This window comes from Gymnoscopelus microlampas (assembly GCF_963454915.1).
Source record: "Gymnoscopelus microlampas genome assembly, chromosome: 11".
NCBI lineage: Eukaryota > Metazoa > Chordata > Actinopteri > Myctophiformes > Myctophidae > Gymnoscopelus > Gymnoscopelus microlampas.
In genome coordinates, this window is record NC_139948.1 from 25,149,445 (window position 1) to 25,176,944 (window position 27,500).

The 27,500-nt window shown below is 43.2% G+C and overlaps 2 protein-coding genes across 2 annotated transcripts in view; both read left to right on the forward strand.

The window, feature by feature from the left end:
- The window catches only part of grapa (GRB2 related adaptor protein a), a 33,805-nt gene extending 7,274 nt beyond the window's left edge, over positions 1–26,531 (forward strand). The window contains exons 3-5 of the mRNA XM_084072158.1: positions 1–62; positions 12,393–12,561; positions 24,952–26,531. The exon at positions 1–62 is cut by the window's left edge and continues 58 nt beyond it. Coding sequence (XP_083928284.1) covers positions 1–62; positions 12,393–12,561; positions 24,952–25,131 — 411 coding nt within the window. The 3' untranslated portion in view covers positions 25,132–26,531. The remainder of the gene's footprint in view (positions 63–12,392; positions 12,562–24,951) is intronic.
- rpusd1 (RNA pseudouridine synthase domain containing 1) overlaps positions 1–27,500 on the forward strand; it is a 426,852-nt gene that overhangs the window by 145,347 nt on the left and 254,005 nt on the right. The gene's annotated exons all lie outside the window — the stretch shown is intronic.

The following is a 27,500-nucleotide window of genomic DNA, read 5'->3' on the forward strand; positions in this document are numbered from 1 at the left end:
TGTGGAGCCTTTCTGGTCAGAGAGAGCGAGAGCGCTCCTGGAGAGTTCTCCATGTCCGTCAGGTACAGCACTAGTTTTTAACTTTTTCGTGTCAAGGAGAAGGACCCCCAAATTGATATGCATTTGGCCGCAGACCCCCATCTGAAAATGTTTTGTGCCAGGGACCCCCAGAAGAGAAAATGTATCTTTTTCAAACAATTTTCAAAATGAGCACGAAGTGGCGCGCTGTGAGCTTGTAGATGTGCTATTTTTGAATAGCCAACATATACATGTATAAAGTGGTTAGAATGATTGTGATGCTATGTTAACTACTCTGGTTGGGGACTCCCCTGGAACCCCCCTCAAGGACCCCTGGGGGTCCCCAGACCCCACTTTGAGAACCAATGAGGTACACACACACACACACACACACACACACACACACACACACACACACACACACACACCACAGGCACGTATACGCCTCAGGGCATAAGAGGGGAGAGCTGCGGCTCCTCTGTCCATGAATAAACTAATCTCCTCATACAGTCACGCCTGGAGCCTGGGTCTGGGTGGGATTGAGTCAGGGGGTGCCGTTGGCTGTGTTGAACAGGGCTGTATGTATGTATGTATGTGTGTGTGTGTGTGTGTGTGTGTGTGTGTGTGTGTGTGTGTGTGTGTGTGTGTGTGTGTGTGTGTGTGTGTGTGTGTGTGTGTGTGTGTGTGTGTGTGTGTGTGTGTGTGTGTGTGTGTGTGTGTGTGTGTGTGTGTGTGTGTGTGTGCGTGCGTGTGATGAGGCCTGCATGGTTTGTAGACCCAGAGTGGTGTGGGTGGAGTTGAGTAAATGGTGCATTTAGGGGTTCAGCGTCTTGCTCAAGGACACTGGGATCCTGGCTGACATGGTGGCTGATGGCTGGAGGTGAACAAAGTGACTGTGTTTGTTGTTGTGCTGCCCGATGGCGTCAGCTCTCTTCAGCGGCTGAGACACGCTGTTGAGGGTGGTGTGCTGTATGTCCGTCTGGGCTTGGTGACAGTGTGTGTGAGTGTGTGTGTGTGTGTGTGTGGGGGGGGGGGGGGGGGGGGGGTTACTACACAGCTGCCTGTGGTTTGGTAAATGCATGGCTTTTGGCCAAAGCGAGGATGAGGCGGAAAGGAGAGGAGAGGAGAGGAGAGGAGAGGAGAGGAGAGGAAAGGTGAGGGGGGAGAAAAAGAAGAGGAGCAGTGAGGAGAGAAGTGGAGAGAAGGAGAGGCAGTGAGCTAAGACATGGAAAGGCTGAGATAGAGAGAGGTGTTTGATGGAGGTGAAGGAAGCTGACGTGTTTTTGGATGCTGCTTGTTTCGGCTGTGTGGAGACGTCTCTCTCAGGCTATTATGTGGATGGTGTACCATGTAGAAAAGTGGGTCAGGTTTGTGTGTGTGTGTGTGTGTGTGTGTGTGTGTGTGTGTGTGTGTGTGTGTGTGTGTGTGTGTGTGTGTGTGTGTGTGTGTGTGTGTGTGTGTGTGTGTGTGTGTGTGTGTGTGTGTGTGTGCGTGCGTGCGTGCGTGCGTGCGTGCGCGCGCGCGCGCATGTCCTATATTTAATATTGCCTGACCCAGTACATATCTGCCATACATTTCTGTGTGTGTATGTACAGTGTACAATACTGAAGTAGTTTTTGTAGTGTTTTTCTGCATGTCGGGTGCTTAATGTGTGTAATATCGGTGTAAGATTGGCTCAGTGTGTGTGTGTGTGTGTGTGTGTGTGTGTGTGTGTGTGTGTGTGTGTGTGTGTGTGTGTGTGTGTGTGTGTGTGTGTGTGTGTGTGTGTCTGTGTGTGGCTGTATTTGTGTGCGTAAGCGTGTGCGCGCATGCGTAAGCGTATAGCATGTGCGGTACGTGCACACATGTGGCTGTGTGTACGTGTGTGTGTGTAGTGCATTGTGCGTGGCATCCCCAGGTGTGCAGAGGGATGACCTGACAGCAGGTAACCGTGGAAACTCGGTGGTCTCAGCTCGTCTCCGTTCAGGCTGGCTGCTTCTTGGCGTCAGCCAGCCCCCCCGCTGGCCAGTTTAACACATTAATGACAGCGTCACACAAAAGCATCAAAAGTAGCAGATCCACAAACTCAGCAGCAGATCCACTTTTGAGCTTGTGGATCTGCTACTTTTTCTGTTTTTTTATTTGAATCCTGAGAAGTAACAGTTTTGGTTACTTTTTTGGGGGTTTGGTTTCCACCCGACAGAGACCATTATTGCAATAATATTGTATTGTATATATACCCCCCACTGATAGAGCCTATACCACTGGCAGCATACTTCAATAGAAGTCTAATTGTTTTCGCTTAGCCAAAACCCAACAAGTTTTCTGAGGACTAAATTGTTTTATAGCCGACTACGTTGACCGGACGTCCCGGTTTGGCCGAGATTGCTCCGGTTTGAAAATGGGTGTCCCAAGTCCCAACAAATCTCCCATATCTAAAAAAAAAATCCTGATTTTCAACATTCATTCACCGAATTGTAGTGAAAATTCAAAATAATGTCATTTCTTTTTTACATTTTCTGAAAGTAGCTTTCTGTTGAAATGTGGTGGCTGTTGAGGACCAGATGGGTTATTCATTAGCTAATTCTGGGAGAATGGAACAACATTAGGTGATGTCCATGAAGTCAGACATCTATGGAGAGAAGGAAAGGGGAAACTTAGCCGGACTCTCGGGCTGTGACTCAGAACTCCACTGGACACAGTGAACTAATTTAACTCAGAGGGTGTACAAATGGAACAAAACGGACGCCTACGAGTCCATTTGGTTCCATTTGTACACTCGATTTGGATGCGCATTTACTATGTACCGTATCTGCTCCACTCAGACAACGTGTTTCTAACATGCTATATATCTGGGTGTATACAGAGCTGTATACAGAGGTAGAGTAGCCAGGTTTAATTAGTTCAGTCAGGAACACTCACGTCAAAGTAGATTTAACCATTTATTGCAACAAATGAATACAGTTAAGCTTGGCGTTAAAGGCTCCGCTCTTGGAGATATTCCCTGAAGTTTGTCCATGCAGCATGCTAAGCAAAATCAGGGAATGTTAAGCAAAACCCCCATAGGGATACAATATCAAACAATAAGCAATACATTGACATATTAGTGTGGATTAGCAGATATAACATCACAAGTATTTGAGTTATAAAGGTGGAGGCTGGGGTGGAGGAGGCAGCTAAGCAGCAGTGAAGCAGGCAGCAAGACAAGCAGAGACCTACTGTAGTGAATGTAAAGTCGTATTTAAAGGGACTTCTTGTCAAGGCGTGAGCTCTGATTGGAGTATGAATGTGTGACGTAATGACCAGCAGAGCTGTCAATGGGCAATTGGAGGCTAGGCTGATGTTCACATCAGCTGACTGACAGCCGATTACAGCTGAGGCGTGCAAGACTTCTGTGTCCTGCATGAACTAACGCTATGCGTCATTTTATGAGAAAAAGAGGGTAATGGACTTTCCAACCAACCAACTCAAAGCATATAAATGCTTCTGCTCACTTGGGCCTACATTTTGGTGAAAGTTGCAAAGCGATAGCACGTATACGACTAATTTGTTGTTTCAAATATTTCTTGACACAGAATCAAATGTTTTATGGTCATGATTCACCAGGAGCCTGGATGGCTTGGTTCCAGGCTTAAAATCATTTATATAAATATTTTTCGGAAATCTCTATGGGGAAAATGAATGGGGTTTCTATCGGTGGCACGTCAAATTGGCCGCCACTGCTATGCCCTATATAGGCCCACAACGGCAGTTGAGGAAGTTTGGCATATAGTACTGGACCTGTGTGCCACATTTTGTTTATTTTCATGCGTGCATGGGATGGCAGATTTTCTCTTCTCCCTCCTGGCTCCAAACTGTGGAATAAACTCCCCATTGCAGCCAGAGTCAGACCTGCAGACTCACTTTCAATTTTCTGCTGCAATATGAAGACATACCTCTTCAGACTCCACCTTACACCCCCTAGTCTAGCACTTCACCCTCCCTGTACCCCTTCAATTGTCGTTATAGCCTCATAGCATAATTGCCTAACTAACTTTTTGGTGAAATTGACATTTTTGCCTAGCTCTACTCTCCTAACACTGCTGCATAATTGTGCCTTACTGCCTCCTATGTCCTAACTTAAGCCAATCAGAATGCTTAGGCAGAAAGTGCTTTTAAGTCAACTTTTTGAGTTAGGCATTTATGCTATGAGGCTAACATGATGCTAGTGACATACTGTATATTCAGTATGTCACTAGCATACTGACTATGCTAGTGACATACTGTCGTTCTCATGTCTTTTGTTTCCAAGATATGGCTACTACAGTATGCAGACATATCGTCACTCGTTCTCATGCCTTTTATTTCTTAGAACTGTTTTTCTCTCTAAATTAGTTAAGAATGCGTTTTCTGTCTTGGTTTGTTATTTCGACAGATGCTAGGTTCATTGGAATTGGAATGTGGACACATTCAGCGGACTTTACAGGTCAGCCAAGTGAAGTCGTACACAGGGTGGACGCTTAATAGGGCCTTCCTGTAAGCCTTTGTTTTGTATCAGGTGAAGGTTATACGGAGAACAAAAGACATTCTGAACAATGTGAGCTGGTGTTTCCTGGAAAGGGACCGTGCTTTCTCTGGAGCCCTGCTCATGCACACAGACAGCAGGTGTTTGTAGGCCAAATGTTTTTCACCAGCCCTTTATTTGTCACAGCTGATGACAGATTTAGAGGTCTTAGTCTTAGGTGTGTGTGTGTGTGTGTGTGTGTGTGTGTGTGTGTGTGTGTGTGTGTGTGTGTGTGTGTGTGTGTGTGTGTGTGTGTGTGCACGTGGTCGCGTGTGTGAGAGAGAGAGAGAGATGTATAGTATACCATACTGTAGCAGTACATTGCTCATTGGCAGCTGCTAAACGTTGCTCTTTGTAAATGTTTCATCCATCTCTCATGGACTTTTTTCTTTCCGTTCACATGGCTGGCTTTGTCTGCCTGTGTCTCTATATCTGTCTGTCGCTCCACACAACTGATCAGTGACTCATGACTCTAGTGGCTGGCTGAACACTGCTCTTAAATGGAACCAGACTGACCCTTCGGGTTATGGTTACATCAACTGATAAGGAAAAAATAAATACAAATCCTCAGATATGCGACCGCTCTGGGATCTGTTTTAAAGTCACAGTGCTTAAATGAATCTCTGAACCATCAGACTATATTAGTTTAGTGTATTATAGCATAGCTTATAGTTTATTATGTATTGTTGTTGTTCAGTATTGTCCAGCTCATTTACCATCATTTATTAGAGTTATCACTGCATCAATAGATGAACGAGCAAGCGAGCGAGCGAGCAAGTGGTGTGCATGAATGAATGAATGAGTCAGCCAGTCGTTTGGTTAGTCACTCAGTCAGTCACTGGAGTCAGTGAGTGAATGAAATCAACTCTAATTTATGGGGTCTTTATGGGATTTGATAATTTAATTTTACTGTCTTCATTTTCTTTCCTTTAAGTCCTCCTTGAAGTTCTCCTTTCACCTCCAGTGGCAGCTACTGTCGACTTAATGTCACGGCTCAGTGACCACAAGTGATTGAAAACACCAACCGTGAGAAACACAGCTTATACTGAAAGAGAGAGAGAGAGAGAGAGAGAGAGAGAGAGAGAGAGAGAGAGAAGAGAAAAGAGAGGGAGGAAGAGTGAAACAGAGAGACAGACAGAAAGACAGAGAGAGACTGATAAAAGAAAGATAGAAAGATACAGATTGAAAACATGCAACCGTGAGAGACAAAGCGCAGCTGATATTGAATGACACAGAGGGTGCGTTCGGAAATGTGCACCGGGAGCGCACTTGCCTATTAGTTTGTATTGGCCAGTGCACTCAGTGCTATATTTCAGAAAGCACCCAGAGAGAGCTCGATGTGCACACTTAAACACACACGCACTCGCACACACACACGCACTCGCACACGCACACGCACACACACACACACACACACGCACACACACACACACACACACACACACACACACACACACACACACACACACACACACACACACACACAAACTTATCTCCCTCTATCTACTACGCCACATCTTTCCCTCCCTCTATCAGTCTCCCATATTTCCTTCCCTCCCATAACCTCTCTTTCTCCCTCTCTCTATTCTTCACTCCCTCTCGGCCTGCCCTCCATTATAACCCCTCATCCCCGTCTCCCTTTCCCCCTTCAGTCCCTATACATCCCTTCTCCCTATCGTTGCTGTCGGGAAGAAACCTTGTATCTCTCTATAATCAAAACATTTATGTTTTTTCGTAACTGGATTCCCTACTTCATTACAAAAGTAGTGAAAATAGCAGATCTATAATATCATAACGTGTCACAATGTGAGCAGTATAGTTATTTTTAAAAGCAGTATTTTACACTTTGGCTATTCAAAAATAGCAGATCTACAAGCTCATAGCGTGGCAGCGGTGGCCTAGTGGTTAGAGGGGCGGCCTTGATACCGGAAGGTCCCTAGTTCGATTCCCCAATTCATCACATCAATCATGAATCACCGCTGAATAGCCCTTGAGCAAGGCTTCCATGCAGGGTCCGGCTGGAAACAAGTTTCGTACTTAGTCCGACACCCTGGGTAAACAACAAACTTTGCTTTGCTTTGCTTTGCCGCACTATGAGCTTGTAGATCTGCTATTTTTGAAAAATCTTGAAAATGTGTGCATATCTTTGAATATATATTGTTTTAAATTTGTAACTCAAATCTTTGCTTCTGGGGGTCCCTGGAACAACATATTTTGAGATGGGGGTCGGCAGCCAAATACATATCATTTTGGGGGTCCTTGACATGAAAAAGTTTGAGCACCACTGATATAGAAACATACGTTTTTCAGAATACTGTTTTAGAAGACATTTGTGGAATCGGCTTCAGGTCTTAATGGGTTAAAAAGAAACGGTTTTGGACATACAAGGTTTCTCCCTGACATCAGCGACACACACAGATCCATGCAGAATGTTCGCCGTGCGACACAGTCATGCGACGAAGCATGAACGAGGCTTTCCAGACATGTACTGTAAGAGCAGACACCAGAGCAGAGCAGAGCAGGAGAAGAGGAAGAGAGGGGGACAGCAGCAGACAGACAGATGGAGAGACAGACAGACAGCCAGACAGACAGACAGACAGACAGATGGAGAGACAGACAGACAGACAGACAGACAGACAGACAGACAGACAGACAGACAGACAGACAGACAGACAGACAGACAGATGGAGAGACAGACAGACAGACAGACAGACAGACAGACAGACAGACAGACAGACAGATGGAGAGACAGACAGACAGGGGGAAAAAGAGGGGAAGTGAGAATGGAGAGAGGGGGGAAGTATGGACACAATGAAGGAAGGAGTGAGGATAAAGGCCATGATGACTAGTGTCCACTGAGTTGTGCTTTTTGCTGCCTCTCTGCCTCTGTCTGTCTTGTCTCATAGTTTATCTCCCTCTGTCTGTCTGTCTGTCTGTCTGTCTGTCTGTCTGTCTGTCTGTCTGTCCGTCTGTCTCTCTCTCTCTCTCTCTTTCTCACTCTCTCTCTCTCTCTTCATTTAACTTGGGAAGAGAACATAATCTCTCTGTATCGCTGTGGGCCTTAATTAGAATACACAGCATCCGGTAGATGAGATGTGTGTCTGTGTGTGTGTGTGTGTGTGTGTGTGTGTGTGTGTGTGTGTGTGTGTGTGTGTGTGTGTGTGTGTGTGTGTGTGTGTGTGTGTGTGTTTGTGCGTGCGTGCGTGCGCGTGCGCGTGCGTGTGCGCGTGTGCGTGCACGTGTCACGTGCGTGTGTGTGTGTGTGTGTGTGTGTGTGTGTGTGTGTGTGTGTTTGTGTGCGTGTGTGACAGCTGCTGTCTATGTTACGCAGAGCGCTTCCGTAATGTCTCTGGGTAATAATTAATAAATACATCAAAATGACGTCTAACACTAATATAGCTGCAGCAGTATACTGATCTAAGAGCAGCTCCCTCTCACTAACACACTGATGATCTAACAACAGCTTCCTCTTTCATGCCTCTTCCTGTCATTACAGGATTAGTTTATTTTATTTTAGTATAAAATTATGCCAATAATGGGATATTCTTAACCACTTAAACCCTATACTTGCATTGCTACGCATTGTGAGCTGGTAGAACTGCTATTTTCTGGGACGGTTTTCCCCATAATACGGATGCTGGGGTTTAAGTGGTTAATTATGCGAATTGAAGTGGTTGGGAGCTGACCAGCCAAACATGCTGGGATAGGGATGCTGTCCTAATTCTAAGGGTGTGTGTGTGTGTGTGTGTGTGTGTGTGTGTGTGTGTGTGTGTGTGTGTGTGTGTGTGTGTGTGTGTGTGTGTGTGTGTGTGTGTGTGTGTGCGCGTGTGTGTGCGCCCGCGCGTGTGCGTGTGCGTGCGTGTCTCATGTTCTCTTCTTCTGCTGTTCTATCTTTCAGCAACTCTCTTCCTCTGAATAATTTCCTTCAAATGCTGTTCTTCTCTTTATCATCCTATGTCATCAACTGCCACCTCCCATCATCTTTTCTCCTCAAGCCATAGGCCTTTTTCTGTCAGTTTAGCAGTTCTGTATATAAAGATATTTACTGACCTGTGAGTGGCGACTTAGGATTCTGAATGAAAGGCTGATGCAGTTGCACCTTCCCACCAGCAGGGCGCAGCAGGGGTGTCAGTCAGGTAGCTGCATGGAGACAGCGGCCAGCCAAACTATTTTCTGTATGTTTGTATGAATAGGCTACTGAGTGAACTCTTTGTTAGCTGAACAGGTCATGGACAGCTGTATGTGTGTGTGTGTGTGTGTGTGTGTGTGTTACTGACAGTAACACACACACACACACACACACACACACACACACACACACACACACACACACACACACACACACACACACACATACAGCTGTCCATGACCTGTGTACTGTGTGTGTGTGTGTGTGTACTGTGTGTGTACTGTGTGTGTGTGTGTGTGTGTGTGTGTGTGTGTGTGTGTGTGTGTGTGTGTGTGTGTGTGTGTGTGCGCGCGTGTGCGTGCGCGTGCGTGCGTGCATGCGTGCGTGTGTGCATGTGTGTGTGTGTGCGTGCGTGTGTGTGTGTGTGTGCCTGTGTGTGCATGCGTTGCTGTGTGTGTGTGTGCGTGTGTGTGTGTGTGTGCGCGCATGTGTGAGACCCAATTAAGAAGTAGATAGTGAAAGCCAAAAGGAGAAAATATAAAATGTGAGTGAGCAGAATTCAGAGAGAGAACAGAACGGTCAGAATGTCTGTGAGAATGATGAGATGCAGAAAAAAGGAGAGAGGAAATGGCGCGCATCCCAGACTAAATAGCCCAAACAGAGGAGAAGATGACAAAAGCGAGATGAAAGGGGGAAAAGAAGGGCAGGGTAAAGGTGGAGCTGAATGCCACCCTGTCATCAGGGAGATATCACTGCTTATTCAGGGAACACAGTCTATGAATAGCTCCATAGAGCAGAGAAATCCACTGAATGAAACCATGGCTCCCTGACCACCTCAGGCTCCAGTGTCTGGAGTGGACACAGCTAAACAACCACACACACCCTTTTTACACACCTGACCTAACCTAGGTCGTTGTTCTTCATGCATGGGGTCTGGTTTTGTTGCTGTCAGGTGGAAACCTTGTATGTCCAAAACCTTTCCTATTATTAACTGAGGCCGATTCTACAAATGCCTTCTAAATCACTAGTTCTCACACTTTCAAGATCTTTCAAAAATAGCAGATGTGCAAGCTCGCAGTGAGCGTTGTGACGTGCTGTGAGCTTGTATATCTGCTATTTTTGAATAGCCAACGCCAAAACTCAGCAATGCAGCTCAAAGTGCTTTAAAGAGCAAGAATACAATTACGGAAAAGTACAACTAATTTAACAATAAAGAAAAAAAAGTAAAGTAAAAGCATAAAACAGCATTAAAATAATAGCAAAACAGTGAGGACATGAATAACAACACAGAGATTTAAAAATCAACCAAATGGTCTTACCCCCCAGCAAACCCAACCCTGTTCATACAGAGTTTTGCTTATAATGCTGTATAATTTTGTGCAGAACACAGAGACATTTCCGTTTGGAGTTAAATAGTATTGCATGCAAGAGAGAAGAGGTGATTGTCTTGATTGTTATTATTCGTCTGAAGAAAACAATTTGTGCAGAAACAATGTGGCCAATCGTCATGGCTGGAGAGAGATCATTATTATAAGAGTAACTGTTAGTATCACCATCAGTATAGTTGTTGTTTCATGCCTCTCGTCTCCTGCTAGTTTTCCAGACAGATCACAACAACAGAAATCATGTTTGGTCTGTGTGGTTACTAGAGTAGGGTATATGCATGTTAATGAAGGAGCGTGGATTTTAAAACAATTCACAGTTACAGCTTAAAATATGCAGTACTAAACAACAATAACTGTTTGATGTTCCAAATGCCATAACAAACTAGTATAGATGATGGCTGTATATAATACTCTATTGTGTGTTTGACAAACACACAATAGAGTATCAATTATGTTTATATACAGTATGTACACATATGACAAATGGGATACCATGATAATGTCCACCATTTAAACATTTAAATAAAACTAAATAATAAACACAGCCAAAGAAGAACAACAACATAACATTACAGGAAATCGATTTTTTACAAAAAAAAAAGTTAAATACGTGGACAAAGGATTTAGAATGTGGCTGATATAGCGATAACGAAACCATCCATAACATCTTCATGGTTAAATGACTCAATGTTTTAATGATGAGCTGGCATAGAATCACAAGATATCTGTCAACGAGCATGGACCAGAGCCCAGGAGTAGACCAATGAAATTAACTGTTTGAGTTAAGCCTACAACAGATGGCATTTTCATACCCTTGTTAGACAAAAATAATTACCCTAACCCTGTGATCACTGGTACAAACTCATCATTGCAATTGTTTATGGTCATCACATTCATGTTTGTGACAACTTACTGTCTGATTAACAGTTGATATGAGTTCATTTTATTGGTACTGTATATATGATTGATTGATTGATTGATTGATTGATTGATTGATTGATTGATTGGTTGGTTGATTGATTGATATACCATATACCATATATTTGTACATCTGTATCTGTCAAAAATATAAAACGCAAAAGGCATGAGAGCTAATTTCCATTGTGGCCCATACCAAAACCTGTATACTTTCTTGACCAGGGTTCCCCAGGGCTCTATACTTAGTCCCCTCCTTTTTTCCCTTGTAGATTGGCTATTTTCGTTCATGTGGTTAAAATAATTTATTCATATATAAACCATAATAGCTCCAGGGTTTTAGTGCGAAAGATGTAAGTAAGAGACATGTAAGGACACTGTTTTATATTTCACAAATGTCTTCAGTCAATCCCACTCAGTTGCCTGTCAAGACTGTTCTGATAATGTCAACGGCATTGCAGGCTCCCCTGAATAAAGGGGGGTTAAATCTCCCCAACTTTAGGTTGTACTACCTGGCCTGTCAGTCCCGTGTTGTTTGGTGTTGGCTAAACAGTGAGAGGGTGGCCACACCAGCATGGGTTAAATTGGAGAAAAAATATAAATTACCCCACTCCATTACTGGCAATTCCTTATAGATACACTAAAATAATCTTAAAGCTATTACTAAAAAACTGATTATACATCATACCTTTGAGTGTTGGAAAGAATCTGTCAAACTTTTGGGAGCTCAAAATACCTTGTTAATGAGCATGCCTTAGGCTTAGCGGAACAACCCTCATGTCCCCAAAGATATTAGAGACGGGATTACTTTAAATTGGAGCGGGGAATCAGAGAGACTAGAGACCTGTAAAATCAAAACGTTTTTGCTGACTTAAATGTTTGGAGAGAGAAATTCAACTTACCATTAAAAAGAATAATATTTACAGCTACGGAATTGGGTTAAAAAGAACAGCAACAGCTATCATGTGAAGGGAAAACCATTATATTTCCAAAAGGTGGCAAGAAGGGATAGTTTATTTTTCTTTTTTTCATTTTTTTCTTTCCTTATTGATGACATGATTATTATGTAAATGTATATATTTTTTTCTCACTGTTTTCATTTCTTTCTTATGCATTTCCCCCTTCGTCCCTTTCTCCCCTATTGACTCCTGTAACGACCAGAGATTATTATTATTATTATTTTCATGCTTGTTATAACCCAAATGCAAATGCAAATATATACGGTAAAAGATTCATGCATTGTTAGACTTTTGTACTAGGTGGGGTTGGGGTTTTGACATGAAATGACATGAAGATGATTAACTTTGTGATCTAGTTTATATTTCTGTGAAGGATTTTGTAATTGTCTATGTAAATGAATTATTGCAAATAAAATACAAACAATATTCAAACAAATGTCTTCTGTATCCTCTCTCTCTACCAGCTATGGGGACCATGTGCAGCATTTCAAAGTGCTCCAGGATCGTGCGGGTCAGTATTTTGTGTGGGATGAACTCTTCTCCTCTCTTAATGAGCTGGTGGACTTCTACCATAGCAACAGCATCGCTAAGGAAAGGACCGTCTTTCTGAGAGACCCCGAACAGTTTGCCAGGGTAAGAACTGAACTAGACTTTCTTCCTAGTTTCTCTGTCTGTACTGTCTGTCTGTCTGTCTGTCTGTCTGTCTGTTTTAAGAATGGCCTCTCTTATATAATCACACCTATTTCACAGAATTATCTCCTTCTCACATTTTCATTTCTGTCGTCATGTTCTAGAGACCATTTCAAAACCACATCTGTACCTTTAATCTAGGTCAGTGGAACTCAAACGGTTTCACACGAGGGAACCACATTTTTCTCACTGACCGTGAAATGAAGACCCGAAATTCTAAATAATGCAATATTCCTCTATAAAGCTGTCATGACCCTGCTCTCTGAGCACATTACCGACTGCTTTGTGAGTCATCACCCACTGGTTAGGAAAGTATAATCTAGGCCAGTGGTTCTCACACGGCGTGCCAACTCCGGGTCACGCATGTTATGGTTGTGCCTTGAGACAAGTCCAGGTGTACCGTGGGATTCTGTGACAAGTTCGGCACATTATTATTGCAAAACAGATTATACAACTGTAACTATACCACAAAGTATACATTATTTTTCATTTGCTATGTCAGTACTTTGTGTGCACTCATTTCCGAATACAGAGGCTATTCTATACCCTAAAAATGACATCTTTATAGGTAAACGTGTTACATTTTAAATTATTATTTGTATTTTTCTCATTAGACATTTCTTTCACAAATGTTAAAATTTGTGCAACGGTGTTGTGAGTTTGTAGATCAGCTATTATTGCTATATGATTACAGGTGTACCTTGACATTTTTACTGGTGGGCCTTAGGCACAGAAAGTTCAGAAACCATGCACTGATCTAGGCCATCCAGAGTAATTTGAAGTGATAGGCACCAGGAAGAACCTGTTTACTAAAGCAGATGACTGCGATGAGCATGTTTGCCTCTAAGCAACGTTCCTGACCCAGTAACTGTGCATTAAATCTAGGGTAAAGGTAATGCCTTAAATACCACAACCTGCCCCTTTATCTGCACACGAAACAGCCATTTTATTGGGCAAATAACCATTTGAAGTTGTAAACCTTTTAATGGTCAAGTCAAAATGTCTATGGACACCTGTATTCATAGCTAACGTAGCAGATCTACAAGCTCACCATTTTTGGTACTTTCGAAAATTTGTGAAAACATACATTTTCCCAAAAAGTTAATTGATAAAAAGAAGTTGTCGCCTATAAGTCAAAGTGGTTGCAATTTATTTTCTAGCGTATAAAGTTTGCATCTGTACAGGAAAATGACTGCACACCAAGTACTGATAAGGTGTTTATAGTCCATGGTGGTACACCCTGTTCGAGAAGCACTGATCTACAGCAGTGGTTCCCAAACTTTACAGGCCGTGACCCCCCAAAATAATCATGTTTGAACTGGGGAACCCCCAAGGTAATATTTGACAATTTGGCCAATGTTTGACCCCCCAAATTCATCTTGGGACAACCCTGGGGGGTCAAGTTTGGGAACCACTGATCCACAGGATGTGTCGTGGCCTGTACAGGACAGCACCAGATCGGCCTGACAACCCTTGAAAGTGTTTATTGAGCACACCTGGTGTTAGATGTGTGTACCATGTTGTTATCCTGCCCTCCATGTGTGATTCTATCAGCAGCTGCTGGCTCGGCAGGCCTCCAGGCAGGGCCTCCAGCCTAGCCCTTAAGACGTTGTTGCCTCAGGCAGGAATGTGATCCTATCCAATCATGGCTATACGTATTACTGTACCATACATCAGTGGTTCTCAAACTGTGGGTCGGGATCCCCAGGGGGTTCCCCACATGATTTTGGGGGGTCCCTAAATGACAGTGAAGTGACAATTTAATGACTTTTAAGACTGTTTTAGAAAAGAAAAATACCATTACTCCATCAAAAGAAATCAAAAAATGATATACAAACTGGTCAAACAGTGGCCAAATTGTCAAATAATAAGAAAGAGGCAACAGTTGTGAAAATAGCTGATCTACAAGCTCACAATGCCTATTTTCACAATATTTATCTGTAGAACCGAGTCAAACTAAATGTAATGCCTCAACTCCAACACTCCAAGGAATACAAGTGCTTGTCAGGGTGGGGGGTCCCCAGTTCAAATATGATTATTTTGGGGGGTCGCGGACTGAAAAGGTTGAGAACCACTGCCGTACATTACCATTGCTAACAGTACCATACTTTACGTCACTGTCGCGTAGAAACCTTGTATGTCTAAAACAGTTGATTTTCAGGAAACAGGGAAAAAATAACCTATGTGTTCCAATGGATTGAATGTAGTTATTATTTTCAATATATTGAAATGTTTGTAAAACTCCCAGGCATACTTAGCCGCTTTCAACGTTTCAGAAGTTTTCAAAAGTTGTGGGAAAGTGGCCAATCTACAAGCTCACAACACTAAACTTGCATAACTTGCATCGTGACGCATTGTGAGCTTTTAAAACGACTGTTTTCAGCACGTTTAACAGTCTTGTACCACGAAGTAGGGTATTAATTTACGACAAAGCATAACAACTTGAAATAAGGAGATAAAAAGTTTCTGCCCGACAGCAACGATTACCAGTGCAACCTTGACTCAGGCTGTCTGTTTAATGCGAACAGATATCACTTTAATGGGGATCTGAATATCTGAGCATTCACCGCTGAGTGTGCTTGCACAAGCCTTCATTATGTGATGTTATCAGAGATGGTCAAGTACTCCTTTGAAGGATTACCACATAATAACATGCACCATTTTCCGCTGACAATATCTGGCATAATAACCCCATAAACCGATTATTAGGGGCCTGAGTATGATATATTTTATCTGGAATGTGACCATTTTAGCCACAGCACTCCTTATCCAATTTCCTTTTACTGTTTCCAAGTAGCAATAAAGTGAATAATTAGTTTTTCCATGGTATTCTAATATTCTGTTATTTAATATATGAAGAGAGATTCATGAGCAGTGTAAATACCTTTATGGGATATGACCTGTCATTGGAAGACAAGGACAAAAGGAATTTGTTGCAATCCTCTTTCAGCATTGTACATGTTCTGGCATGAGCGTGCGACTTTGTTGAATCTGCAATAATTGCAAATAGCAATTGCGAAGAATTCTCCATTGGTAGAATATAATGTACCATGAAGCTGACATTTCTGTCTATTAACTATGATATGACATGCTTCAGGTAATTCTTCTGTCACATCTCATTAAGTCTCAGTCCGAGGTCTTTAAAGGGAGGTCAAACTCTTGATATCAGGTCATTGCCAAACAGTCAGTATTCATTACATCACATTATGTCACAAACATGCTCTGTTTACCTACAATGATATCCATTTTAATAATAATATTACCATTTGATTTATAATGCACTTTCCACTTGAAACAAATCTGTTAAAACATTAGCATTAAACACCACAAAGCCCAACTATAAAAAGACACATTAAGGCATAGTCCCTACGAGGTCAAACCAGCGAGAATGCTTTGCTAAACAGGAAGATTTGTTGTCCTCCTCCCCCTTTGGTTGCCTCCCGTGTCCATGCCTAGAACCGGCCCTGCAACTGAGCAATGCCTCCAAGCTTAATTAAAATCAGCCCTTTATTCTAAAGTTACCTGGCTTAAAAACAAACCTACACACATACAGACAGAGCCCCGCCACGCATTGCTGTGGTTTCACTTACAAGATTAACTCAATATTACATGAGTCAGAACCATGAGTCACAACCATAGTGCTCAGACATTGTTCCTTAGAAGATATGGGGGTACAACAGTACACAGTAAAATCCTCATCGTCATTTATTTAGCAAATAACGTCCAAATTGAACACACAATACACAGACATAAAAGACATCCCATGTTGTTTGTAGGCTGCATAAGGGTCCATTTGGTTACATTTGTTAATTTTGTTTACATTTGTGGAGTTACAAATGGATAAATGAACACTGATGATTTGACTGTGTACGTGTAGTTTCATCCAATCCGTCATTCTGCATTAGATCACAGCAGATTAGTCATAGCTTGTTCACTGGTTTCACCTGCGGCTGTTTCACTGAAACAATCATGGGACATGTACCACTTCTACAACCGTGTTTAATTATACGACTACATCATTAATTAACTACATCAGAGGTTCCCAAACTTTTTGAGGAAGTCGATTAACACGCTGCAGTTCTCATTAATGGCCTAGAGGGTGACGCTATTTCCCCCCTGCTGGATGCAGAAGAATTACCACGTCATTGATTACAATGGGGATTTGACCAGACTTTACCCTATGATTTTATTAGCTTAGTAATCATAACTGGCTCTACTGAAGGAAGACCCGCGCTCGCTACCCTTCCAGCCTTCACATCGGCCCGTTATAACGCCAACAGGAGGCCGGTTTTTGCTAAAGAATATATTATTACTCCTACAGATTTTGTCCAAACCTCATGCAAATCGGTACACATTATCTCTATGGTCATTTGATCAAGACGTATCTGTCCCATTTTTCATATTCCATCCTAACAGGCTCAGAGATTGGCTTCCAAGGTTTGCAGGACTTTGATTTGATTTGATTTTTTAATTCATGACATTATGACATCACATTATGTTGTGTACTTTTTGCAATATGTAACATAACAGAAGTCACTGGGGCTCGGGTTGGGCTGAAACCTTGCCCATATTTGCAGTCATACTGTCACGGTGCAAGGCAGTGAGTTGTAGGACCCAAGCGCAGACAGTGACGCGGAGACAGAACGGATCAGATGCAGGGGTTTTATTAACTAAACAGGGAAAGCAAGGCTAGGTAACCAACAGAACACTGTGACAACAATAATGAACCAACAGACTAGAAACAGAGGGGCATATAAATAGACAGGGACTAACTAGGCACAGGTGAGAACAAAGGACAATTAACACATGATTGGTTGGAACGGAACAAGACACAGGTGAACTACAATTGCAAAGACATACTGGTGAGACAAGACAGGAAGCAACAACTAGGGCAGACAGGAAACACCACAACAACACTACAAAATAAAGGTACAAGGAGAACAGGGAACAATACAACAGAACGAGTGGCCAAAAGGGTCCAATACCATATAAGGTTAGACAAGGGCTAAATAATAAAGTCACAGTCCACGGTCCGAGGAGCGGACCGTGACACATACGTCATAGACCATGTGGATCCAGAGATCCACATGATTAGATTTAAAGACGCACTGAAGTGACATTTTCGGACATTTTATTTTGAAGGTTCAGCCCGAAACGTCGGCTCAACGACTCTAATCCAATCAGAAGGTCCCATCCCTTCAGGCTATGGGACGTTGGATCTCAATCACTTCAGCCGTGGGCAACACGGCTAGTGTTTGTTTACAAGTGAGAGAGAGACGGCCAGTGAAGCGCGTTTGCTACTACCTGGCTTATTTCTAACTTATAATGTTTTCAGATACATATTTTAGTGTGCAGATGAAGTTTAAAATGAGTAATACACTCATCTTCAATGAGATTCAAAACGGAGTATCTCTGTAATTAAAATCAGCTGTGTTTGAAGAACGTGCAGCTATGGGAATCAAACAGGTGCATGTAATCAAGATTCATTTATATTCACGAAGGTCGAGTTATGTCATCACGCAGCACGTTTTCGTTTACAGGAAGTAATTAAGATTGGCTTTTTAGGGACTTTAGATGTAAAAATACACAAAAATGTTTTTTTTTCATTTTTTTTGGCATCTATTGTTAGGTATGCCCATATGATGACCACGGATATGCTCTAAAAGTGTGAAAAACATATTTTTCATTTCACTACACCTTTAAACTACGATCTATTGGCTATTATTACTGCTGAAATGTAACATTGGTCCAAGCAAAAATCCACAATCTGTACTTTAGGCCACCAGGCACAGAAGATGCTATGGCTCTCATTATCCATAATGATTAACAGTAATCCTTGACTGAGAATTGATATATATCATCTCATTATCAGATCACCGTCCTGTGATTTATGTCTGCCGTGTGTCTGACTCTGCATTGACTTGCCCTATGGAACAAAGCTGTTATTCTAATTGTACATCTTTCACCATGGGCTCACACTCTGAGTCTCTCACTCTGGCTCTCTGGCTGTCTAGCACACAATCTTATTCATTCTAGCTCCCTCTGACACCACGTTCCCCCTCCTTTTTCTGTGTGGGGGGGGGGGGGGCAAAACAACATGGGGTCAGTTTCACGGACATGACCTAAGCTAGGTGTGACACAAGAACAATCTCCCCATTCCTATACCGAGGCCCAGCAACCACTTAAACCAAATGACAAAGAGCGAAAGTATTTGACACAATGTTGAATGTTTTGCACATTTCTGCCTATAATGACATTCCCATAATAGGGATGCCAGGTTGAAGGTGGTTCATCTGTATCCACGCCACGCGGCACGCAGCAATGTCGCACCTCTGCTGGTACCGCTGGCCATTTCCCAGCTAATTCCTTATCAGCTCATTACACGCCCACCCCCCCACCCCCACCATCTCTTATCTCCTCAGGCCAGAATCCAAAATAATACCGTGTCCGATTTCTTTTCCCCTCTCCAAACCTCCTCTGCCTCGTCCAAGTGTCGCTATCTGTTCAGTCACTAAGCTTATAGTACAAATCATTGGTGTCGGGTGGAAACCTTGTATGTTCAACACTGCTCCTCGTTTATTGTTATTTTAAAACTATTTAAACAAAATTGTGAAAATAGCCAATCTACAAGGAGATCGGCCATTTTCACTACTTTTATGTGACACTAGTATGATGATGAAGTAGGGCATTCATTTACAGAAAAACATGAACAAGTTGGAGATAAGAGGTTTCTGCCCCCGACTGTGACAAAATATAACTTGGACCATATTTTGACAGCTTGTCATCCTCACATATCGACATCCATGTCAGGTCAAGGGCGCCAGACTGTTCTGCTCTGGGATCCAGCACCGCACACGTCATTCCTTGTTCTTGCTTTTTGCACTCATGCACCTACCAAGTGCACCACCGTCTGTCTATATGTACACTACAGTATCTAATATGTACACTACCCATAGAATGATCCATGAAATATTATTGCCATATTTCTGCCTGGTCTGTGCTAACAGACGATACAGTACATGACCCGTCTCATCACAGCATACAAACGTCCAATACTGTTACACACATTACTGTTAGGATTTAAAGTTCATACTGGAGCCACAAACCACCAGGAAACAAGGTTGCAATCAAATATCCAGTTTATTTAGCCGGATACTGATGAATAGTATGACAGTAGGTTTTCATGATGATGCCATGGTTCTAAACAAAGACACAAAGAAACAAATTATAATATCATGATAAAATATCAAACATAAATATGGCCTTTAAATCATATTATACATTAAGGTATATCATCAAAATAATAATTGGCCAAGTATTTATTTCATAATATTAAACATCTAAATATCCATATAACTCAAGTTCATCAATTCTTCAATATAATCATATAATCCACATCACTAGAAGTAAAACACTGGAACTTACATTATACCAGGTTTAACAGACGCATGGCAAACATCAGTGGTACATCAGCAGCACACGGCAAACACAGGCCGGCTGCAAGTGTTTGGAAACAAAGGACTAGGGGGGAAATGGGAATCCAGTCCTGATTTTATAGTGGGAGGAAGTGAGGTCACCACCACAGGTACCAGTCTGAATCCCATTGTGGTGTCTCCTTGTGGAGCGGAGGGGAAATGAACCTTGCAGTTTCTGACATTACACATATCCAATACACATGTACTACTACTGCTCATACCTGGTACTGCATCTACCCTATACTCCTTATATTACTAGTACGACAGCAGTGGCTCAGGAGTCAGAGCGGCCGCTTAGTTTGATCCCGGGCTCCCCTATAGTTAGTGTCGAAGTGTCCTTGAGCAAGACGCTGAACCCCTAATTGCCGATGAGCAGGTTGGTGCCTTGCATGGTTTCCTCCGCCATCGGTGTATGAATGTGTGCATGAATGGGTGAATGTAATGCACAAATGCACAAGCATTGTAAAGCGCCTTGGATATTAATTATATTCTTTATTTTTATACCATAGTCTTATATCTTTCTCTAATCTACTGTATTTACATACACAGTAAAATCCTTAGTGCTGATGTATCAATGTGTAACTCAGAGAGTGTACAAATGTAACCAAATGGACCCTTACGGAATTTCTCCTGTGGTTAATTCCTCATGATGTGGTCTTTGTGATTCTCTGCATGGCCTTACAGTAAATAACCCATGTGGTTTTGGAGACAAATCTGTATGCCATGTAACGCACAACCGTAATGCCTGTAATGCAGCCATTGGTTCCACAAATGGAAAAACGGGTCCTTCATGCGCTGTCACACACTCACGTACACACTCACGTACACACTCAGGAGTCTAGATCAATGAAACAGATAAGGGAGCGTATGAGAGTGATGATAATTTGTGCGTGTGCACGTGCGTGTGCGCACGTGCGCGTGTGTGTGTCATAACCACATACAGGTTTGGTGTGCATGCGGGTGTCTATCTGTCTAGCTAACAAAGGCCACAACAAAAACACTCAAGCATGATTGGTATTCCTTCCTGCATTTCATCTCACCCTCCTTCGTTCAGATCACATGCACTCTCCCTCGCGCCAGCGCATCTGACAGCAAAGATGTTCTAAAGTGCAATGTGGTCTGCTTAAAATAGACACTTTGAGACACTTAAATAACTGACTTTGCTTTGTTTTGATTTCCACGAGTCAACAAAGATCAGAGGAGACCGGAAAGGTCTATGGAAAGTATCACTTAGTAATCTCTAAGAAAGAAACAGGGTCAAAACTAAACAGAACAGGCCACCATTACATAGAAAGTTCTAACTGCTGTTGTTTCTGCTTTTCGTGAAAAGCAATTCACGTTGCCTCCATTCTTTTAGTGAAACAAATTGTAACAGGACTCGGTAGCAGGAGAGCGACAACATCAGGATTATTGGATTACCAAGCCGTTTATTTTGCAGTGCGTTACAGAATCATCCAGTCATACTTTTTGCCATGCCATGAAATAAACTCAAACAGTAGAAACTGTACCGCTACACAGAAGCAAACTGCTACCTGTGAGAGCAGTAATATGCTGTCTGAAGAGAATGTGTGGGGATGGCTGATTTAACAGGTATGTAGTCACACCCAGCTCCAAGTCAAGCCAATTAGACACTGAGCAGGCCAGGTGTAGCTGCTTAAATCAGCCATCACCCACCTGTAGTCGTTTTTGGTGTTTTTTTCATACAATAGAGGAAAACAATTTCACTGCTCTGACTGCTGGGCTTTGGTCTGTCTGTTTGTTTCGGGGACACATCAACAAGGGGTTCTAAGGGTCAGTGGATCTGTCCGTCAGCAGGTTTTCTTGGTTCAGATGTGTCTGTCCTTTGTCTTCTGTCAGTGTGTCAAGCTGCCTGTGATCCTAATACATTGACTAAGGGCAGGTACACACTGTAGGACTTCAAAGTGGTCGGGGAGTCGTCTGATCGTTAAGCATTACACACTGCAGGAGTTTATTTCTTGAAATCGGCTGTCATATATCATTGTGGTTTTCACCCTATAGATTGATCCCCGACCAGGGATTACACACTGTAGGATAGTTCACTAGGATGCTGTCCAGAGTCAGCCCCATACATACATTTGTGTTTATTCCAATTCATTTTAATCGATGTATCCCGTGATATGCCTCTCTCCCTCTCCCTCTCCCTCTCTCTCTCTCTCTCTCTCTCTCTCTCTCTCTCTCTCTCTCTCTCTCTCGCACGTCAAGTGCGCTGAAGCAGTTGCCAAGTCCGCTTATTATAAGCGACTTTGGGATTGTTTTTCTGTAAAGTTGCTTGAAAGTGTAGTTGCTTTTTTTGGCCTTGTTTCCTAATGTTGTTTGAACCAGTTGTTCTCAAACATTTTCATGGCAAGGACCCCCAAATTAATAATAATAATTAATTGTCCGCAGAGGCGCAGACCTCCCCCTTCTGAAAATATGTTGTGCCATAGACCCCCATACAAGATCTGTGGATTTGGAAAATATAACTATCTCTGTGCAATAGTCTCAAATAAACCCCCCCTTGTTGTGGCGGAAAGCCGCCGCAGAGCAGATAATCGCGGCCATATCGTCTCGCGGAGCCTTTCACACACAGCGAGCATTAGCTCGCCGATCAAAGACCGATCTGTGTCAGATCGGGAGGTTTTGTCGGCGAGCGCCAAAAAAGGTCGGCGACAGCAACATCGGACCAAATGTCCTGCAATGTGTACCTGCCTTAACTGTAGGACTGCAGCACCCAGTGAAATGATATTTAGGTCTTCAACTAAAAGCAGCCAAATGATCATTCAACTGACTCTGTGCATTATTGTAGTTCCCTTTTCCAGAAGGTGGCATATCCATTTCCTGTTCTGTGTCAGTTTCCCATTGGTTCGTTTGATTGGTTCAGCAACAGATTCAAAACCGGAAACTTCCAGTTCGAATCTGACCAGGAAACAGGTCTGACACCTTCTGGAAAAGAGAACTACAGCCTTTATTAAACCAACATGTTTCGACCACAAGCGGCCTTCATCAGGGCTGATGCACAGAGCCTATTGATCTTCTGCTATCAATGTGATCATCATCCACTGAGCACCGATCACAGCCAAACCAACCTGTTCTAATCTCACACTCACACTCTCTTTCTCTCTCTCTCTCTCTCTCTCTCTCTGTCCTATATCTCTCTCTTTCCTTAGATGATATGTTTAATTGTTCATGCGTATTTATGCTAGCGTTTATTTGTTGTGCCTCTAACATAATGCATCAATGCTGTCTCTCTCAGTCTCAGCAGGACTGGCCTGGTAAACGGTACCTACAAATGGAAAATAATAATGTTGAGCAAACTAGTAGACACTTTCCACTACACTGTGCAGTACATGGACCCATATTTAACCTGCCACACACAAAAGGGTACATTTTTATACTCTGAGAAATGAACACTCAGGATTTTACTGCGCGGTTGCCTAGGCTATGTAGGGAAAAGGATTTTTCAGGGCAGCAGCAAGAATTGCTGACAGATCATTGTATTCTAGGGCAGTCCAATTAAAATGTACGAAGATGAACGACTCGCTCTAGAAAAAAACCCAAACCAGACACTCCAGGGAATCAAAATTGTAATATCATCAGCTGACAGGTCTTATGTTTGGACTATTATGTCCTGCAAAGCTAAAGGCCAGTAGGTGCATGAGTAGAGAACATGAGAAATCATCTCCGTTCAACACTTCAGAAGTTGTTTCATGTTCCGCTGATGCAAAGGGAGGTACCATTCACGGCTGTAATATTAACACGTAGGAACTTAACATACTACAGGACACAGTAAAAGTACAGTATATAAATTACACTAATGTACGGGTAGACAACATGTGTCACAACCTGGCCCGTGGGCCATGACAAATTGAGGAGGACACAGTGGTAGTGCTTAAAAGTAACAGTGGTTTATTTAAACAAAAGGAACTTAAATAATACTTTACAAGAGGAATGAGGTGTGTAGTTCAGTAATCAGTAGTGTCAGCAATGTATGGATGCGTGTTCAATGTAGTGTGGGGTGTTGTAGAGTGTGTGAACCTAGTCAAAAGGGAAATAAACAGAAGCGTGCTGTGATCTGGTGAGGGACCCTTGGAATGGCTGGCAGCCACTGTTTTATAGGGCTGCAGGGAGCACTGGCCAGGTGCTCCCAATACACCTAATTAGGAACCCCAAGTTGGTCGACGCCTATAGGATATCTGTGGGAGAGAATATTCACAGGGGAGTACACCACACAACCACACAGGCCCTGCAAGCCAAGCCAAAGGGCCGTGACACATGTCAGGTCTTAGTAAGTTAAGAGGAGAGAGAAGGGACTATAATATCAGGTATCTTATGATAAATATTTGATTAACTATCGTTTTATTTTTCTCTCCCCCTCTATTTCATTTCCATGTCTATCCGCCCCCTCCCTCCTCTCTCTTTACTCCCCCTTCCATCCTCCTTTATTTTTTCCTGTCTTCTTTCTACTCCTCTCTCCATCACATTTTCTCCGTCTGTATCTCTCTCCAACCCTCTCTTTCAACCCATCCTCTTCCTTCTGTCTTTTTTTTAACCCATTGAGACCTGGAACGCATGTGTCATTTTTTTATTTGAGCTGAAAAGCATTATTTTACACTTTGGCTATTCAAAAATAGCAGATATACAAGCTCATAGCGCGGCACCGAGTGCCGTGCTATGAGCTTGTAGATCTGCTATTTTTGAAAAAGTGTGAAAATGTGTGCAAATGTTTAATATATATATTGTTTTTTAACATTTTTAACTGATTTTTTTCTCCCCATTATCTCTCTCCCCTCTCTCTCTCCCTGCCCCTTCTACACTTCTATCTCGCTCCCTCCCTCCGTCTCCGTCTCCCCCCCCCCAGCGCCCCCACCATGCCCACGCTCTGTTTGACTACACCCCCCACCACCCCTCCCAGCTCCGCTTCCTCCGCGGTGACGTCATCGACCTCCTGGACTGCTCCGACTCGCAGCGCTGGATGGGGCGTTGTCACGGACGCATGGGCTACTTCCCCCCGGAGTACGTCCAGCCCATTTACCACTGACCTCTCCATCCAAACGTATAGGCCGCCCCCCCTATATCGGCCAGCGAGCTGTCCGTCACAGACTGACCCCGCCTTCCTCAAAGCTATATCCATGCCCCCCCCCCCGCTATTCACCGGACCTCAGATGACGATAAGGGCTCGTTGGACCAATGGATTGACCCCTATGCACTTTTATAGACCTGACCCCTCTCACTAAGCCTGTCGATCGCAAACCTCAACCAATCATCTGCTATAGCGGCTCATCAACCCCTCCCTGTTGGACGCGAACCACTGACTGTTCTTCAAAGCTGTGGATGACGACGGTTCGGAGAAACCCTGGACCCATGCACACTGTGGAGAACACACACACACACGCACACACACACACGCACTCGCACACACACACACACACACACACACACACGCATACATGCACGTGCACACGCACACACGCACACGCACACACACAGACACACACACACACACACACACACACACACACACACACACAGAGTGCATTGAACAGAGTAATGCTCTGGGGGGGGGGGGGGTGTATGGTAGAACTGGGTTGTCTCCATGGCTGCAGTGTAGTGTGTTCAGTCCCAGAGGCAGACCCAACAGAACACAGTGGACCAGATGAGAACAGAGACGCTTTGTGTGGAGGATATGGGACACTGACACAACAGATTCCTCTATAGCGGAGCTGCGCGTGTGCGCGCATGCGTTTGTGTGTGTGTTGCAGTGATACTCACAAGATAGGCGCATAAATAGGTGAATATGCCCAAAGACCGTTGGTGTGTGTTGTGTGGCCGAGTGTCACTCAGTGTAACACTTTGGGATAGAGAGCCCAGTGAGCAGAGAGAGAAACACTGCCCTGATACCTTGTTTTTGAAATACACTTTAAATATGAAATGCTTAAATTGGTCACTTGTTTATTTCAAACTCCTCATTTATTTGTTTGTATGTACAGTATGTAAGTATTTATTCTTATTAATGTGAAATCATAATATACCTGGCATTATGGACGGTTGAATAGACCCGTTTTAACAGTTTAACTACAGTATACTAGGTTATGACTCCCTCATGTCATGTGACTAGCAGTAAGCACTTGGATCTGTCTTCCGTATACTGTAAGTAGAAATGATTTAAATAAAGTTATACATTTCACTCTTCAAACCTTTTTGAACTGTTTGTACTGTTAGCCATCTCAAATGTCATGGCAGGTTCCTTATTTTTGGAATATGTACAGTATGCACTATGCAGGTATCATCTTTAACTTCAGTTTATTTGTCAGTTGTCACATCACAAGTTTACAGGTGTAAAGGAGAGAGTGACATAATCTTTTTTTTGTACCAGCTACCCAGGAGTTACATAAATATCAAACAAAACAATACCAAATATAATCATAAAGTATGTATTCAGAAACATTAAGACAGAGTGCCTTGTGCAGTTTATTGTGCAAGTAAAATACATCACATATTGTAGCAGCAGATATCAAATTTGTATGAGAGATGTGTGGGAATTAAGTATATACATACATAAAGTGATAGTGGCAGACAATGTAATGGGAGCCTGTAAGACTGATTTGGTAACAGCCAGGGCTCAACGCCTGGTCAGCAGCCTGACGGCCTGGCTGTGAAAACTGTCCCTTAGTTTGTCTGTTCTGCGTCTGATACTCATGTATGGCCTTGCCTGACAGTAGCAGGCGTGTGTGTTTGCGGGTTTGCATCACGTGTCTGCGTTTCTATTGTGTGTACGAGTGTATATGCATGCATGCATCCTCATTTGTTTTTCCACGAATAATAAAGTGTTTCTCTGTGCGTGTGTGTGTGTGTGTGTGTGTGTGTGTGTGTGTGTGTGTGTGTGTGTGTGTGTGCGTGCGTGCGTGCGTGCGTGTGTGCGCGTGCGCGTGCGTGTGCGTGTGTGTGTGTGTGTGTGTATAGGCCTACTGTAAGTAAGCGCTCTGGGCTATGTATGGAATGCTGTGCGGTGCTGACAACCTGTATCACACCAGGATGTCGTGTTTGAGCGGCTCAAACAGGAAACGAGGTCACATCCCACAATCCTCCTGTGCATCATGTCTCCTGTCTCTCCTTCCTCTTCCTTGTTGTGCCATGCATGTTCTTCTTCCCCCATCCTGACAGTCAGTCAATAACCAACTGTCCTCAGTGGGGGGGCGGAGGACTCAGAGAAGAGAGACGATGTGCAGTCAAAGGTGTCCCAAATATAGTAGCACCGTTTTTTTAATTCATTCTTCAGTTCTGTTATAAAGTGATGAGTCACTTGACACTTGGGAGGTGTCATGTGCAAATGTGTGTGTGTGTGTGTGTGTGTGTGTGTGTGTGTGTGTGTGTGTGTGTGTGTGTGTGTGTGTGTGTGTGTGTGTGTAT